Genomic DNA, 17,320 nt, shown 5'->3' with positions numbered 1-17,320 from the left:
AACTAGCAGAAGAAGAACCAAGAAAAGGGAATGGGAGATGGAGGTATTTCAAGGATAACTGAATTAACTGGACTGAGCGCAGTATGTCTGACAAACTAAAATCAGTCAAGAAGTCTGGTCATGGGCCACATGGAAGTATTGCCATCAGTGACCATGTCACAACAGTGGTCCTAGAGGACTGTGTTGCCTAGTGATGCTGTAGACATCTTGCTTTAGTCCACACTATGATCTTCACCAAACTCACTTAAGGACACTGTTCTCAACATACCTGTTCTTGCACAAGGCATGGCTGTGCCAAGCACCTGCTGGTATTCAGTGCCTGGTAAATGAACAACTGAATGAATGAGCAAGAAAGCCATGGTCCCTGCCCTCCACAAGCTCCGTGCTGTAGCAGAGATAAGCGTGCTTTCCAGTACTCGGGCTTGTATCAATGAGGGGGACAAATGCTTCCCACACTGCAGCCAGGTAGAAAGCACATGTGTAAACACGTTCCCCTTGCCTCCTCCAGACACGAACATGTCCCTAGCTTTAAGCCATTTCCCTCCCATTCTTGCCTCAGTCCCAACCTCTGCCCTCAGCTTCAAAATCTTACTCAGCTTCTACATCCTTTTACCCCCAAATATTCACACTATGGAGTTCATAGTATACATCCAAAATCCATTTTTGTTATTTCCTCTTTCCTCATGTTCTTTCCTTGCTGGATATCCAAACTCATGTTAAAGACATTATTACCAAAGCAATGAGACCCAGGCATAAATATCCCAGAAGCCCAGTAAATATGTATATAAATATGTAACTTTAATATACAAGTGCTATTAGGATTCAGTGCTAAGCTAGCCAGTTATGTCTTTGAGAAATGGGAAGTCATTAAGAGTCTTACTTCTTTTTTTTAATGTGTATGTGTGTGTGTGTCTGCATGAGTGTGCATGTGCCTGCAGAGGCTGGAAGAGTATATCAGATCCCCTGGAGCTGAAGTTGCATGCAGTTTGAGCCTCCCAACTCAGGTACAGGGAATCGAACCCAGTTCTTCTGGAAGAGCAGGACACACTCTCAACCTCAGAGCCATCTCTAGACCCTAGACTCTCACTAATTATCCTTTCTCATCATGAGCCCAGGAAAGATTGAAAATCTAAATGTAAATCAATCAAATTATTAAAAACTAGAAACAAATACACATAGTTAAAGTTCAGTGATTCAGAGGGGCCATTTTAAGGAAAAATCAGCGGAGTCTAACTTGTCCAGCCTGTACTCCACCCCTGGTGTCCCACTTCTCCACAGGGCCCAGAAACCTCAATGTCATTCACTAGATTCTACCGGTTCTACCTATTAACATTTCCCCAATCGCCCCTTTTTACGTGTGTACTGTTCCTGCTGCCTTCATATAGCATATTGCTACCATCACCTCTAGCTCTTCGCTTCCCCTCTGACCAGTTTGCCTGCCTTCAGGACTGCCATCCACACAGCTGCTGGGGAGATTTTCCTACAACGCGCATCTGACCCTTCATAAAGGTTCCCAGTGGCTCCTGTTGCCTCCCAACTGCAATCTAAGCCTTGTGCAAGGCTCTCAGTAACCGAGAGCCATGCTCTTCTCCGACATAGCTGTCCCTCCAGGCTCCCTGCAGAAGTTCGGTGTGCAGGGCAATTGTGTTGCAGGACAATATACTCACTCATCCCTCCTTAGCTTGCTGGCAAGTAGCAGCGTGGAGCTCATCACAGAGGGACTCCCATAATCTGCTAGTGCATCTTCCTCTACCCCACTCAACCGCCCTGTCTGGGACCCACATTCACAGTGATTCACCCCTGTGCACAGTGCCTAGGGCCCACAATACTTTGGGGCCTCTGAAAAGATTTACTTTGTATTAATATGAGAAGAAAATGAATACAGCAACAATGATTATATGATAGCAAATCCAGCCTGGATTCTATTCCTGTTTATGTAAGTGCAACCACCAAATATATGAATATATATATATATATGTACATAATATACATATCTATTCAATTCTGTTACACTTATTTATTCATTGTGTGTGTGTATGTGTTCATGCTTGTACACCTGCTTGCCATGGCATGCATGTGACAGTCAGAAGACAACTTGTAGGAATTTGTTCCTTCCTTCTACCATGTGGGTTCTGGGCATCAAACTTCTGGGCAGGTGCTTGGCATAGCCATGCCTTGTGCAAGAACAGGTATGTTGAGAATGGTGTCCTTAAGTGAGTTTGGTGAAGATCATAGTGTGGACTAAAGCAGCAAACACTGAGCCAGCTTGCTAGCCCTATTTTTATTGGTTTTTATTTATAATTATGTGTACATGTATGCACAGGAGGCATGTGCATGTCGGGGGGCGGGGGGTGTGCCTGTGGAGGCCAGAGGCTTTGGATCCCCCTGGAGCTGGAGTTACAGGTGATTGTGAGCCACCTGATGTGGGTGCTGGGAACCTAACTCCGGTCCTGTAGAAAAGTCACCAGCCCTATTTTTATCATTTTTAATGAAGAGACCCGTGAAAGCAAAATGCCCAAGGCCCACATAGAGGGGCCTGCTGTGGCCCTATTCTGTCTTCTGGATGAAGTGTCACACTTTAATCCTCACCACAGCTTTCATTTCATCTGCGTGACTGCAAGATGCTGGCAGGGTTTCTGGCTATCGTCTCTAAATTCTAGGAAAAGGGAAGAGAGTATGCATGTCTTCCTGCTTGTCAAGGAAGCACAAAGCTTCATCATAGACTTCTGCATCTGCCTAGCTGCCAGACTGAGCAATTGAGTAGCTATCATTCAGCCTCTGCAGTAGAGTACCCAATGCTGGATTCTCAAGGTGTGAAGGCCTGCAGGACTGGAGCCTACCCCACCCTTGTCGGCCCATCCCTGGTCACCCCTGACTCCCACACAGTGCTCCAGCAATCCATCTCCTTGGGATTTCCCCTACCATATGCACCCTCTATTACAGCCATTCACTGCTCGAGCTTCTCCTGCCATGTGCAGCTTCCTCCATCCTATCTGGTCCTGACTCAGAAAAGACTCCTTGGCATCCTCGCTCACCTAGTGAGGTGCCCATCCCAGTCATTTTCACAATTGCCTGCATACAGTTGAACCAAGGGGTGGCCCAGGACTGATCTTTGCACATCATACACCTTTCTCCTCTGTCGGTGGTGCCCCTTGCTAAGCCTGGTTGGACCTTGATGGAAACATTGTCTGCCCTCAGTCCCCCCTTTTACCTCCTTTTGCAGGCTCAGACAAGAGTCAGGGCATGCTGGCCTTGTCCATCAGTCCCAATCGGCGATACCTCGCCATCTCCGAGACTGTGCTGGAAAAACCTACCATCACTATTTATGAGCTGTCATCCATCCCTTGCCGGAAGCGCAAAGTCCTGAATAATTTTGACTTCCAAGTTCAAAAGTTTATCAGCATGGCTTTTTCTCCAGACTCTAAATACCTGCTGACCCAGACGTCGCCTCCAGAGTCAAACCTCGTCTATTGGCTATGGGAAAAGCAGAAAGTAATGGCCATTGTTAGATCTGATGTTCAGAACAACCCCATCTACCAGGTACCCCCTGGCATGGCACATGCCTTCCCCGTTGTAAAGCAGTAAGCGCCGACTTCTACTTGGCACTTTATACTCATTTCTACCGTGCGTTTTAACACCCGGCTTCACGAGAAGCACATAGGAATGTGTGGTTATTACCCCATCTTAGAGATGAGGGACTTGAGGCCCTAAGAGGCCAAGTAACTCAGCCAAGACTGCAGAGGTGGTGAGAGGCGGAACCAGCTGTCTTCTGTCTTCCTTCGTCTGGCCCAGAACTACTGTCTGTGGCCCAGGCTAGACCCAGCTGTGCTATCTAAAACTTACTCTCCTTGGTTCTGGCCCCTTTGGGCAGCAGGAGGATTTCAGGAACAGCATATAAATTGGTAGATTTTGGGTTTTTATTTTGTTTAGGAAGGGTGTTATTTGGGTTTTAAAACAGGTTATGACTACACAGCTCAGGCTAGCCATGAATTTACGATCTCCCCTGCCTCTGCCTCCCAAGTGCTGGGATTAGAGGTGGATGGGACCAGGCCCAGCAAAAAGGTAGATGTGTAAAGAAGTTACAGTTGTGTGGAGAACAGAATTTTCTATGTGGTTTCAGAACAAAATGAGCCACTGGGAAACAGGTTGGCTGACTGCTTAGGCAGGGAGTCCCAAGGTTTTATATCTCTGTCCAGTATCATGTATTCATTTTCACAAGTTCGAGAAGTCTGTACTGTCCATGGCCAGAGATACTAACTCATCAGAGCTTTAAGCATGCATCATTCATTTCTCAAAGGTTGATGTGTGAGCCAGGGCACCACCAGCAAAACACTCACATCCCTTCTTAATACAGAGAAGAGTGTTGATTGCCGAATCGCAGAGGCAGGGAGAACCAAAGGGCTGTTTCATCCAGGACATAGTATCCCAGTGATGAGCCCTCCTCAGAGCAGAGAGCACCTCCTCTGTAGTAGATCCAATGAGCATCTAGTAGGTGCCCCTCGGCACCTACACAGAGACCCGGCACAATGTACCACAAGTTGTTCTCTGTCTAGTGAGGACAGCAGGTTAACTGCCCTTAGTGTGTGTTGGATAAGGGCTCCAGCTGCAGGAAATTCATCTGGTGGAAGACCACATCATCCCTCCAGATGCGTGCTTTCCTCCCCCTGGACAGGCCTCCATACACCGGCTCAACCCCATGTCTCTGTTTCCAACTGAACTGCATTCCCTCATGCTGGCACAGAGTATAGCTCTGCTCAGACGAGAAAACATGTTAGTGCATGCCTGTAATCACACCACTCAGGAAGTTGAGGCAGGAGGAGTATCTGTTTAAGACCAGCCTGGGCTACATAGTGAGTTCAAGGCCAGCCTGGGCTACAAAAATAAAAAAAGATTGTTTATTCTACTTTCTTTTTAAAGTGTGTTGACTGATAGTCCATCCAGTAGATATAGATGTGTATCTTTATCAAATATAAAATTCCATGATTCTATGATATGTAGGAGACATTCTGAACTACCTAAAGTGAGTATTAACTGGTAAAGTGGGAATAATTGCATCAAGAGTCAGCCTGTCTTTTTTTTTTTTTTCTTTTGTCTCCTGACATTTTGCAGGTCAGCATCAACCCCCAGGATAATACTCAAGTGTGTGTCACTGGAAATGGGCTATTTAAGCTGCTCCGTTTTGCTGAAGGAACCCTAAAGCAAACCAATTTCCAGAGGGGAGAATCCCCCAACTACCTGGCCCATGCCTGGGTGTCTGATGACAGGATCATCGCCGGCACCGACACCGGCAGGCTCTGTCTCTTTGAATCTGGAGATCAGCGCTGGGAGACGAACATAATGGTCAAGGAGCCCACTAGCTCTAAGAGCCTGGATATCATCCACAAGTCAGAGAGGTAACAGTGCCCTCTGCTGGGCTAGTGCCCACCCTCATTGTTCTGCCCAAGTTACTTAAAGTGAGCTTCTTCCGAAGCCTCTCACAGATTTGGTTCCTAGCACCCACATGGCAGCTCACAATCATTCCAGGACATCTGGCGCCATCTTCTGGCCTCTGAGGGCACTGTTAGGGTCCATGAGAAGTCCCACAAACAGCCCATCAGACACATAAGTAATCAATAAGAGCATTTAATTTCTTGAGAATAAAAATTCCAGCATGCTGGGGTAAAACCGTCTGACAAAATGGCAAAATGGTAACCCCAAGAGAAGCTTTCAGGATCCTTTTATGCAGGATTAGGGGAATTCCAGCTGTGGTTAAGTTGACTTTTAAGTGATTGGGTATAGACTCTTACTGGTACAGGAGTCATTTTATGATTGGCTCATGACATCTGGCCAGCAACTGTGGCTACAGTGTCAGGGGTCTGTCTGCTGTGTCAGGGGTCTGTCTGCTGTGTCAGGGGTCTGTTTGACTGAAAATAGCAAGAACAGTTCCTGCTTGTGACCAGGTAGGACCCTAATTGGCTACTAAACTGGACGTACTTCCTGAGGGTCTGATTGAAGCCAGACATGAGTCAGCATAGGATGGTGGGGTAATACGGGGCAGAGGTTTTAGCAAACTAGCCCCTGGGGGAAAAAAACAACTGGTCCTGTTAGAGTGGGTCCTGTTATAAGAGGGGACAGCCACTTCAAGCACCATGTACCCATGCAGCACACTTACATACATACGAGCTAGACCCAAAGACATAAGCTAACAATAGTCTTGTTTAAGCCGCTTACCACCCTTCACCTTGAAAACCAGCTACACCCATTTCTTCCTTCTCTTTCAGCATCCATCTCTATTCAAGCACAAACCTGGCCATGATGACCATGGCCTACATACAACTCTTTTTATTTTTATGCCTAGTCTCATTTTATACACAGTTCAGTATGACAAGTCTTCAAAATTGTAGTTGGTTTGTTTTTTTTTTTCAAAAGCATGTTTTCTATGGCTGGCTGCCTAATTTACCAAATTCATGACATTAAGGCCCTCAGAGCCCTTGCGGTGTGCAAGGCGACTTGACAGGCCCTCAGGCCGTGACAGTCGAATGGGAGGTAACCATGAGCAAAGAGGGGTAAGGAAGTGGATTCAGTAGATCTGACAGAAGGCTGTCTGGTGGGGGGTACTGGGGAGGGGTGGTTTCATCTGCATTGTGACAGGAGTGTCACCTCTCACACATAGTGGAATTGCTGTGGGATGTGAAGACACTGTTGACAAAGCCATGGGAGTCCTGTCCTTCACGGTGCCTGTCATCATCACGCCAGCTTTACAGACCAGGGGACAGAGACCTAAGATCTCAGCACTGCTCTCTGACAGGGACCAGAATTCCATTTCCTTCTCTCTGAGCCAAGAGCCCAATCTCCCCGCCACCTGGCACCCTGTGGATTCTTCCTCCTCAGTAACTTCTGGTCCCCCAATTCCCACAACCTCTCCCCATGCCGGTTGGTATCTCTTTATTTTGTGGCTTGAGAATGGCCTCCTAAGGAAGTCTTGATGGAATTGTTTCCCCCTTTTGTAATGACTGCTTCCATTAGGTAGTTCAGATCATCCCTTATGTGCCGCTACATCTTGGAATTTTGTAACAACATTTTATGAAGACTCACAGAGATCCACCTGCTTGTGTCCTGGAATTAAATTTGTATGCCAACCCCCCGCCCTCCCCACCGGAGCTTAATGCTTCTCCTTAGGATTGTCTCCAAAAAACATCATGTGCTCTCTTCCTTTTCCAGCCTGATCGAATTTCCACCACCCAGCTCCCCGGTCCCCTCCTTTGAACAGATGGTGGCAACCAGTTACCCCCACCACATGTCCATGCCCCAAGTCTTTGCCATCGCTGTCTATTCAAAGGGGTTCGCCTGCTCGGCTGGGCCGGGCAGGGTGCTGCTCTTTGAGAAGGTGGAAGAGAAGGACTTCTACCGAGAGAGCAGGGAGATCCGGGTAAGGAGGAAGCAAACGGGGTCCTTGAGGGCATTGTTCTGCAGCAGTCATGTGCTCTGACAGAGCGTTTCACCAGGAAGGACTGGGGAGAAGTCCTGCAGTCAGCGAGCCCCGTCCTGAGAAACTCAGGAGCTGGGAAACTGGATTGGGATTTAGAAGTAGCAAGATCTGGATTTAAGTCCTATGGGGAAATGTGTCAAATTAATGCAGAGAGACTTCCTCCCTGAACTCTGATATCCCATAACCCTTCCATTATTATATCCACGATATTAAGCACACTGCCCAGCACACACGTTTATGGAATAAATGATACAGAAATGACCTGGACCAGCAGGTTGTTCTTCAATGACAGAGTCCTGAGTGGGAGGACCAGGAGATGAGAAAATAAAGAGGATAGGAAAGTTGGGATAAGGGGCTCTTACGCTGATGGCTCATGCAAGCAAGTTTGTTAACAGGTGCGGCATCTTATATACAGCTTGCAGGGGGACATGGGACAGAGTCAACAGAAAACTATTGTACAGTGGGATGAAGTCAGCAGGAAGCTAGTCAAGCAATGTTGCACAAATGAAACACAGGGTATCTCAAGTGCATCAAAGATCAAGCACTCAACAGCCTTGGAACTGATGACCACAGCCCTTCAAAGGCGGAAGGGTCAAGTTCTCAGGACCCAGAAAACTGTGGTTTCCCCAAGGCCTGGCCCTAGGTCATTACTGGCCTTGGCTGGCATGTACCTGGTTTTAGACAAAGAACTGAGTTATTTTTCCATACATCAGGGTCCCAAGGAAAGTCTCAGACTGTCCTGGTCCTCAACCTAGAAAGCTGTGGAGACAGGCATAGTGGAGCAGCTTGGGGAGGAGCCCAGAGGGTTCCTTGGTGTTTGATGCTACTCTTGAGGGGGTCTTACAACATGGAGGACACTTGACAAGAATACATAACCAGGAACTCCAGGTGAAGACAGCAGCTTCAGCAGGGACATCCTGGCAGCCTCGGGGAGACAATGGTGCATTTAGACATGCCCTGCTGCCCTGTACAAAGGGGCTCATGACACTTGAAAGGAAAAGAGGGCCACCGTGGCCAGTGAAAGGTAGCAAATGCCGGTCTGGAACATACTTCAGCAGCCCACAAGGGTTTGGGGTGAAAAGGATTATGTTTAAGAAAAATTGATTGGCCCATGATACATGGTGTCGGAAATAACTCTGTGATTTATTGGCTGAAGTGAGCTCTTGAACCTCCAAAGCTGTGTTTCTCTGTTTAGAGCATGATATGATAACCCCCATGAGAGGCAGAGGTGAAAGGCATGAGTCGGGAGCCTGTGTAGATCCCCACATGCACTGCTGGGTACTCAGTGTTCTAAGAATGGCAGTGGCCACATGGCTATAGCCAGGAATCAGTGGAGAGCTTTTTGCTTAGTGTAACCCAAAGCTAGTGAGGCCTAAGATCATAGCCGTGGGTAGCAGGAGCAAGGGGAAGAAAGAATGCCCTTGTGAAGACTAATTCTGGGTAGAGGCAGGAGGAGTGTTCTCAATGAGTACCCAGAAATGATGTCCAGGCTTTGAAGTGGGAAGCCTGGGAAAGAGGCCAGAAATAGGGAAACTGGAGAGAGGAGGAGGAGGAGTGTGGGGAGGGAGAAGGCACAGGCTGACGCAGTGAGAGTTTACTTAGCCCATAAAGAACTGTCACAGGTATTTATCAAATGTTTGCTGAGACTAGCAGGCTCAGTGTTGGGGGCTGGACACACAGTGTGGTGCGCGGGCGGAGGAGGGGGTTGGGGGGGCAAGTCAGCACATGAAGAGCCCCAGCTCAGGACTCAACAAGCAGAGAAGCAAAAATGAACAGTGTGTCAGATGAGAACACTTAGAGAATGGTGGGAAAACCACTGTGCACACAGAGAAAGAATGCTCAGCATGTCCTGACATACATAGCCTACTACCTAGTCCCTAGCACCTTGCTCCTACTGTCTTAAATATCTGGCATTACAATTAGAGACACTATCACTGTTTTCAGTGAAACCCCCCATGTTAGGATAGAACCCCTAAAAGATAAAAATATAGAAAAAATAGGGGCTTGATGGATGGCTCAGTAGACAAAGCTTTTGCTATTTGAGAGTAGGACCTGAGTTCAGATCCCCAGCACCCATCCAAAAGGCAGGTGCAGTAGTATGCACCTATAACCCCCAAGCAGAGGGAGGAGGCCAGACACAGTTGAATCCTGAGAGCTGGTTGGCCAGACAGCCTAGCCAATCAGTGAGCTCTGAGTTCAGTGAGAGACTCTGCCTCCAAAACTACAGTGGAGAGCAATAGAGGAGTGCTGCTATGAGGACCAGCCTTCTGTAGCTCAGGGATTGAAGGGGAGCCATGGAGTTGGCAGACTGAGGGAGTAAAACTTAACTCTTTGGGGCTGGTAAAAAAGGGACACACACACACGCGCACACACACACATACACACACACACACACACACACACACACACACACACCTTGAGGGTCTTTCTATCATCTCTCTCTCTCTCATCTCTTTATTTCTTTTTTTACCTCTATCTAGATTTATCCTTTATCATTAATTTTTCTCTTACAGCTATGTATCCCAGCAAAATCTCCCAGGCAACATAAAAATTACAATGTGGTTTACATTCTATTTTTCAAGTGAATGACTATAATGAATACAAGTGAAAAATAACATGCTTTTCATTTCCCTTACATGATTAAACATTTTATGTATCACAAGTGAAAAACAAATTATTCCCAAGAACTACATTCATGTCCAAGCAATTTGTTATAGATTAACAGGTGTTTTTCTCAGCCATTCTTTTACTGTCAGGCTGCATTTTATGGTTACAAGGAAATGATCAATCACTTTATTATTTATTTTAAATTGTAATCTTATAAAAATCTTAAAAGAATCACATCTAAACTTTTATGTAGGCAGAAGTTTTCTGTCCCACCAGAAACTCCCAAATACCCAGCAGCTGCTTCCCAAATTACCACATAGAGACTTATATTAATTATAAATGTTCAGCCAGTAGCTCAGGCTTATTACTATTACACTTAAATTAACCCATAATTCTTATCTGTTTAGCCATGTGGCTTGGTACCTTTCTTCAGTACGACATTCTCATCTTGCTTCCTCTCTGTCTGTCTGGCAACTCCTGACTCTGCCTCCTCCTTCCCATCATCCTTAGTTTGGTCACCCCACCTATCCTTCCTGCCTGGCTACTGGCCAATCAGTGTTTTATTAAACCAATTTGAGTGACAAATCTTTACAGTGTACAAGATTATTCCACAGCACTTTTATATATGAAAAACAACCAGTCAGCTCTACTTTCAATCCTTAGGGTATATACCCACTCATCAACAATTTTTTTATATCAGGAAGCTGAGGGCAGAAATGGGTACAAGAAATTAGTCATCACTTTTGATCACCCACCCATCCTAGCAAGAAAGGCACATCAGCTAATAATAACCAGGCTGTCCTTGTTCTTGTTTCTAGACTTCAATGAGTTCCTCACTCAACTATGTGCCTTTTTAAATTTTAAATTGTTCCCTAAGATTTGCTATCTCAAAGCCATTAACAAAAACATCTTAACTTAACCTTAAGTCATTATTTAAAGCTTTGTTTTAGCTGTTATGCACACTGAAAGCTGTGAATACATCTCTCAACATTAAGATGAGAAGAACTTGAGCTAGCCTGGCTTCTAGGACACAGTTGTTTTCCTTAACCATTAACCTAAGCCACAGTCTATATGGCTCCTCAAGAGAAACTCATAAGTCCTAGCTGCGTGACACTTCCTTGTTCTTATTTTCTGTCCTCTGCAGCTCCTGCTTTATTGGGGTGAGGGGAACACCATATCCTGCCTTTACCTTTATTAATTTTCCCACTAAACTAACCTCTGTCACAATCATTTCAATCATCAAAATTCTGTTTACACTGACACTATTATTGTATAAAATCATTGTTTTAGTTAAACAGTACAGCTTAGGAGGAAATCATCTTCATAGTAATCCACAGATAAAAATGTCAGTAGAATGGGATATTTCCATGAGATAATCACACTACATTAAAGGCAGTGGGGGGGGTTTCTACACACACACTCATTCACACCATGTCAGATACCAGAAAAATAAAACAAAACAAAACAAAAAAAAAAACCCAGCAGTGGCAAACATGCAAAGACATAGCAGTAGCAAGAGACGTTCCTGAGCCAGAGCCCTCGGGCCTTGCCTAGCTGAGATTCACCCATTGGTGCTTTGCTTTCTGGTGGGCCTATCTCCTGAAATCAGTTGCCATCTACTGCTCCTCTGACGTGGCCACCAGCAGAAGAGGACAGCCAGTGTCAACTTCTGGCCATCATATCTATGACCACACATTGGTGCACACACATACACAAACACACACACACACACACACACACACACACACACACACACACATACCTTACAAGCACACAAAGGAAGAAGGGGAGAGAGAGAGAAGAGAGAGAGAATGGAGGGAGGGGAAATGAATAAGGAGAATAAAGAAGGCGAAGAGTCCATTGCTCATTTAACACATATCTATTGTGCACCTGTCATGGGGACAGATCCCATGCTTGGTGGCTGAGATGGTGGAGTCAGGTGTGACCCCTTCTCTACAGGAACTTACTGTGTTTGGAGAACAGGGCCACACCCATGCATTCACTGTATCCATCCATGTTTGCTTCCACCCATTTATTGCATCCATCACTGCGTGCCTGCTGCACTCCAGGACCTTATGCACACACTGGGACACAGTAGTGAAGCAGCTGGGACAGGGTCCTCAGCCCAAAGCTCCCATTCTACTTTGCATGGTGTGATAAATGTGACAAGATGGGGCCCCAGGTGCTACTGGTACATTTTGGAGATATCTGTCTCCATATCCCAGGGGCTCAGGGAAGGCTTGTTGGTGGAGTGAGCGGTGTGGGACATGTGAAGAAGGGCCGGGCTACATCCAAGCATAGGAAGCCATGCACAAGAACCCAGTGTCCCACGCCCCAGGGACCCACAGAGTATAGAAACACCAAGGAGGTGTGACTGGGCGGAGGCTTCAGTGTTGAGCAGACCCCCCCCCCCCGCCCCATTTGTCAGGGAACGACACAGGCTCTAACCCAGTGGTTCTCAACCTTCCTAATGCTGTGACCCTTTAATACAGTCCCTCATGTTGTGGTGACCCCCAGCCATAAAATTATTTCATTGCTACTTCATAACTATAATTTTGCTACTGTTATGAATTGTTATGTAAATAGCTGTGATTCTATCCCAAGGGGGTCACGACTCACAGGTTGAGAACCACTTCTCTAAGAAACTAAGACCTGAGTAGGCTGGCCAGTCAGCACATCTTGTCACTAACAGAAGCTAATATATAGGGGGAAAGTAAATCTAATTTTATTATGTCTCATTGAGAACAACAGCTCCCCTCCAAGCCTACTGCTGGAGGCAGCAGTGACCCCTTCTTCTCCTGAACCCTTTTACCCACCCCGTATTGTAGAGGGGCCACCACATCCCTCCAATGCCCTGAAGTACACACAGATGTGCTGGGTGCCAAGTGAGCCCATGCACTGGGCATCCGACAGGTGAGCAGCTGGAGTGGGTTTAAACAAATGTGCATATCTTAGGGATCTCACATTGGGATGCCTGGCCCACTCATTCCCACGTGTGCAGCTCTCTTACTGTTCAGATGCTAGTTGCTGCAAAATGAATACATGGTGCTCTTTAAAACTGATGGAAGCATGCCGGGCGGTGGTGGCGCACGCCTTTAATCCCAGCACTCGGGAGGCAGAGCCAGGCGGATCTCTGTGAGTTCGAGGCCAGCCTGGACTACCAAGTGAGTTCCAGTAAAGGCGCAAAGCTACACAGAGAAACCCTGTCTCGAAAAACCAAAAAAAAAAAAAAAAAAAAAAAAAACTGATGGAAGCAAAGACACACCAGTCCTCCCTTCTGCAGACCCGAGCAAGATCAGGGAGGTAGCTGGGTCAGGAGTCTGGAACCCTTGTAGCCAGGGACACGCTGACGATTTGGGACTGCGACTGAGAATGGCTGATGTCTGTTTTGTGCCTTGAGCAGATCCCTACGGACCCACAAAGCAATGACCCAAGTCAGTCAGACAAACAGGACGTTCTGTGCCTGTGCTTCAGCCCATCAGAAGAAACCCTGATCGCCAGCACCAGCAAGAACCAACTCTACACCATCACCATGTCTCTGACAGAGATCAGCAAGGTGAGCTTCTTCCAAGGGCATCAGTCCCCTTCCAGTCCGCACTGGGATGCCCATCAGGGGATGCTCACCATGTGGATAGGGTTTCATGCAAAGCTGTGTGGTTTATGCACACTGTTCATACAAGCAAACAGAAAAGCTGAGTGTGCAGAAGCGCTGTGATATAGGGGGATGGGAGTGCAGCCTTGATGTTGCCTAGCAAATTCAACCCCCACATACCTGCTGGCAGTAGCACTTTCAAGGAATTTAATCTACTACCATACTTACTCATGGCCCAAAGATTTCTATATAATCTTTGTGGTTGTTTTTTCAATTATTTTGGAGCTGCAAAGGAAACTACCATAAAACACTCCAGACATCATAACAAAAAAGCACCATGGAAGATAACGCTCACCCTGTTCGCTGCACACTTCATCTGTAAAATATCCGTTCAGACCTGTGTTCCCTAGCAGCATGGACTCAAATATACAAAGGGAAGAAAATAGACCACCTATAACCTCAGTTGAGGATTTTAACATATCCTTTTCAGTCATATTTTGGGGGATGTTTTTATTGCTGTTTATGCTTTTTCTGAGACAGGGACTCAAACAGCCCTGGTAGCTAAGAATGGTCTTGGGTTTCTGGTTTTCCTGCCTCTACCTCTGTTGTGCAGGCACTACCTCTCCCATTCATACTGTGCTGGGGATCGAACCCAGAATTTCATGTATATGCCAGGCAAGCACTCTACCCTCTGAGCTACATCTCTAGCCCAGTGGTGGTTTATAGTAGCCTCGTTATTCAGAGCTGAACAACCAGTACTGTAGTTAGTTATAGTTATAGTTATTCATCACCTCCTAAAGAGAGAGAACAGCCCATACCCTTAGCTGCCATCCTCCACCCTCCCTCCCGCCTCAACCCCAAGCAAGTGCATCATATATTGGCTTTTTCTGGATACTTTATATAAACAAAATCAAACAGATATGGACACAGTTGCAAGAGTGTCACCAGTGAGGACCAAGTAGTCAAACACGTGAGCCTATGAGGGACATGTCACATTCAAACCATGAGGTTTGAAAAGAGAAAATATGGGGCTGGAGAGGTGGCTCAGCAGTTCAGAACACTGGCGTTCTTCCAGAGGTCCTGAGTTCAATTCCCAGCACCCATATGGCAGCTCATAACTGCCTGTAACTCCAGTTTGAGGGGATCCAACACCTTCACACAGACATACATACAGACAAAACACAAATGCACATGGAATAAATAAATTAAAAAAAAAGAAAAGAGAAAATAGTATGAAATAGTTATCATGGAAATTCAGAAAGTAAGCATATTGCAGAGCGTAAGCAGACCATACTAAATCCCCACTGGAGGATCCTGGCCGTGGATTCTGAGGGAGACCATGAGCTTGCTGGGCTGGTTCCCTGTCATTCCACAGTTCCTGGGCCTAAAGGGAGAAAAGAATTGTTCCCCTTGTGGAAAAAAAAAAAAAAGGTGTGAGTGTGTTTAAAAGCTACTAAGAATTAGCCAGTAGAAGAAACACTGTTGCCAAACATACCGAGGGCAGAAGGAGTGGAGAGGCACAGCGCCTCTGTCTCAGACAGGGACGCAGGAGGAAGTGGGTGTGGAGAAATTAAGAGTGGGAGAGTAAAGAGTGGGTGGGAATTGTCGTCTCAGCCTTTCTTTGTCTTGGCATGGGAACAGAACTAGCGTGTGTTCACCTCATTCAGTTTTCCACCCATCACTTCCGTCTGTCCTTAGAGAAAATGCCTCTGATGACAGACATTTGTAACACCCAATGATCACATGCTACAGTCTCCTAGGGGAGAAACTGGGCATTGCTTATTAAGATGCTTAAAAACATTCACAGCATTTACTCAGAATTCCACCCCAGAAATGTATCCTAAGGTAGTAATACAAAGACTTACATGTAAGGACATTCAGTCTGTAGTGAACTCTCAAGTAACAAAGTTAGAAGCCACACAAATGTTCCCACAGAATCAGATGGTTAAACCTACAACACTATACATGTGTTGTCATTAAAATAAGAAAATTTTAAAGTTTTATTTATTTATATGGGTGTTTTGCCTGCATGTATGTCTTTATACCGTGTGTGTGTGTGTGTGTGTGTGTGTTGCTATAGGAGAACAGAAGAGGGCATCAGATCCCACGGAACTGGAGTTACAGACCATTGCAAGCTACCATGTGGGTGCTGGGCCTCAAACCTAGGCCCTCTGGGAGAACAGCCTGTGATCTTAACCACTGAGCCATCTCTCCAGCCCCTAAAATTATATATATATATATATATATATATATATATATATATATATATATATATATATACATATATGTATGTAATATTTTAGTAACTATTCGAAGATTTCAGAAAAATTTCAACAAATCTTGATCATATTCACACCCCATTTCTCCCCCCAGCTCCTCCCAGATCCCTCCCCTACATCCCCCTTTACATCCCCCTTCCTGTCAGTTTTTGTTTGTCTGTCTATTTTGTTTTGTTTTTCAAGACGGGGTTTCTCTGTGTAGCCCTAGATGCCCTGGAACTCACTCTGTAGACCAGGCTGGCCTCTAACTCACAGAGATCTGCCTGCCTCTGCCTAGGATTAAAGGCGTGAGCCACCACACCCAGACTGTCCCTCTTTTTTTTTAAGAAGAGACTGTCTCGAAGCACACATCATGGTCCTCCAGCTCTTATAGTCTTTTCGCCTCCTTTTCTGTCCTATTCCCTGGGCCTTAGATGTGGAGGTTGTGTTGTAGATGTATAGTTGGAGGTGGGCACACCATGGTCGTTTGTTCTCTGCATTTTGACCATTGTGGGTTTCTGTAATGTTCTCCATTGTCTGTAAAAAGAAGGTTCTTTGATGGCAGGTGAGAGCCACACTTACCTGTGGGTTTAAGGGTCAGTATTTAGAATACAGTTAGAGATTATACTGATTCAGAAGAAAAGGGGGGGCAGTAATAGGCTCTCCTCTAGATTCCATGGCCTCGCCAATATTTTAAAATAACAGTATCTTAGGAAAACCTCATGGAACATCGAAACAATTTGCCTTAGCATGATTTCTGTGTGCACAGGCCGGATACTAACTCACGCTGAAGGACACAGGCAGCCTTCGGCTCACCCTGCTGGATCTCATTTTGTGTGGTTTCTCCAGGGAGAGCCTGCCCACTTCGAGTACCTGCTGTACCCACTGCACTCCGCGTCCATCACTGGCCTAGCTACCTGCATCCGCAAACCCCTCATTGCCACCTGTTCCCTGGATCGCTCCATCCGCGTCTGGAATTACGAGTCAAAGTAAGGAGGGCCAGGCTCTGCTACTACCGTGTGTATAGAATGCCAGTCATTAATCCTGTTTATGCAGTGTTTTCATTAGAGAGGTTTCCAATCCAATGACCTAGGAGCTTCCAGCTGGAAAAGCCTTGTTCTAAAAACCAAATTAGTCAGCTGTCTCCCAATCCCACATGGGCTAGAAAATTACTTTCTCGTTTATTAAATGTTTGCTATACACCAGACACTCTACTAGACCCTAGGAACACAGAGGTAAGCACTCCACACTAGCTCATCCTCATCCATTAAAGCCTCTGTCCTTCCCGCTCTCCCATCCCATCCCTTTCTCAGTTCCTCTTGCTGCAGTGATCTCTCCAGACCTTTGGCTCCTCCTCTTTTTCCTCTTCACGGTCCCAACCACCTCCAGCACCCT

General features: G+C 46.1%; 1 protein-coding gene across 1 annotated transcript in view; it reads left to right on the top strand.

Annotated features, from left to right (window-relative positions):
- Cfap57 (cilia and flagella associated protein 57) overlaps positions 1-17,320 on the top strand; it is a 73,346-nt gene that overhangs the window by 4,152 nt on the left and 51,874 nt on the right. Inside the window, 5 exon segments of the mRNA XM_059254856.1 lie at positions 3,224-3,540; positions 5,110-5,393; positions 7,201-7,408; positions 13,479-13,631; positions 16,775-16,914. Of these exon segments, the coding sequence (XP_059110839.1) occupies positions 3,224-3,540; positions 5,110-5,393; positions 7,201-7,408; positions 13,479-13,631; positions 16,775-16,914 (1,102 nt within the window).

This window comes from Peromyscus eremicus, chromosome 2, assembly GCF_949786415.1.
Source record: "Peromyscus eremicus chromosome 2, PerEre_H2_v1, whole genome shotgun sequence".
In the NCBI taxonomy this organism is placed as follows: domain Eukaryota; kingdom Metazoa; phylum Chordata; class Mammalia; order Rodentia; family Cricetidae; genus Peromyscus; species Peromyscus eremicus.
Note: the sequence above shows the minus strand (reverse complement) of the source record. Positions and strands in the feature narration are given on the sequence as shown.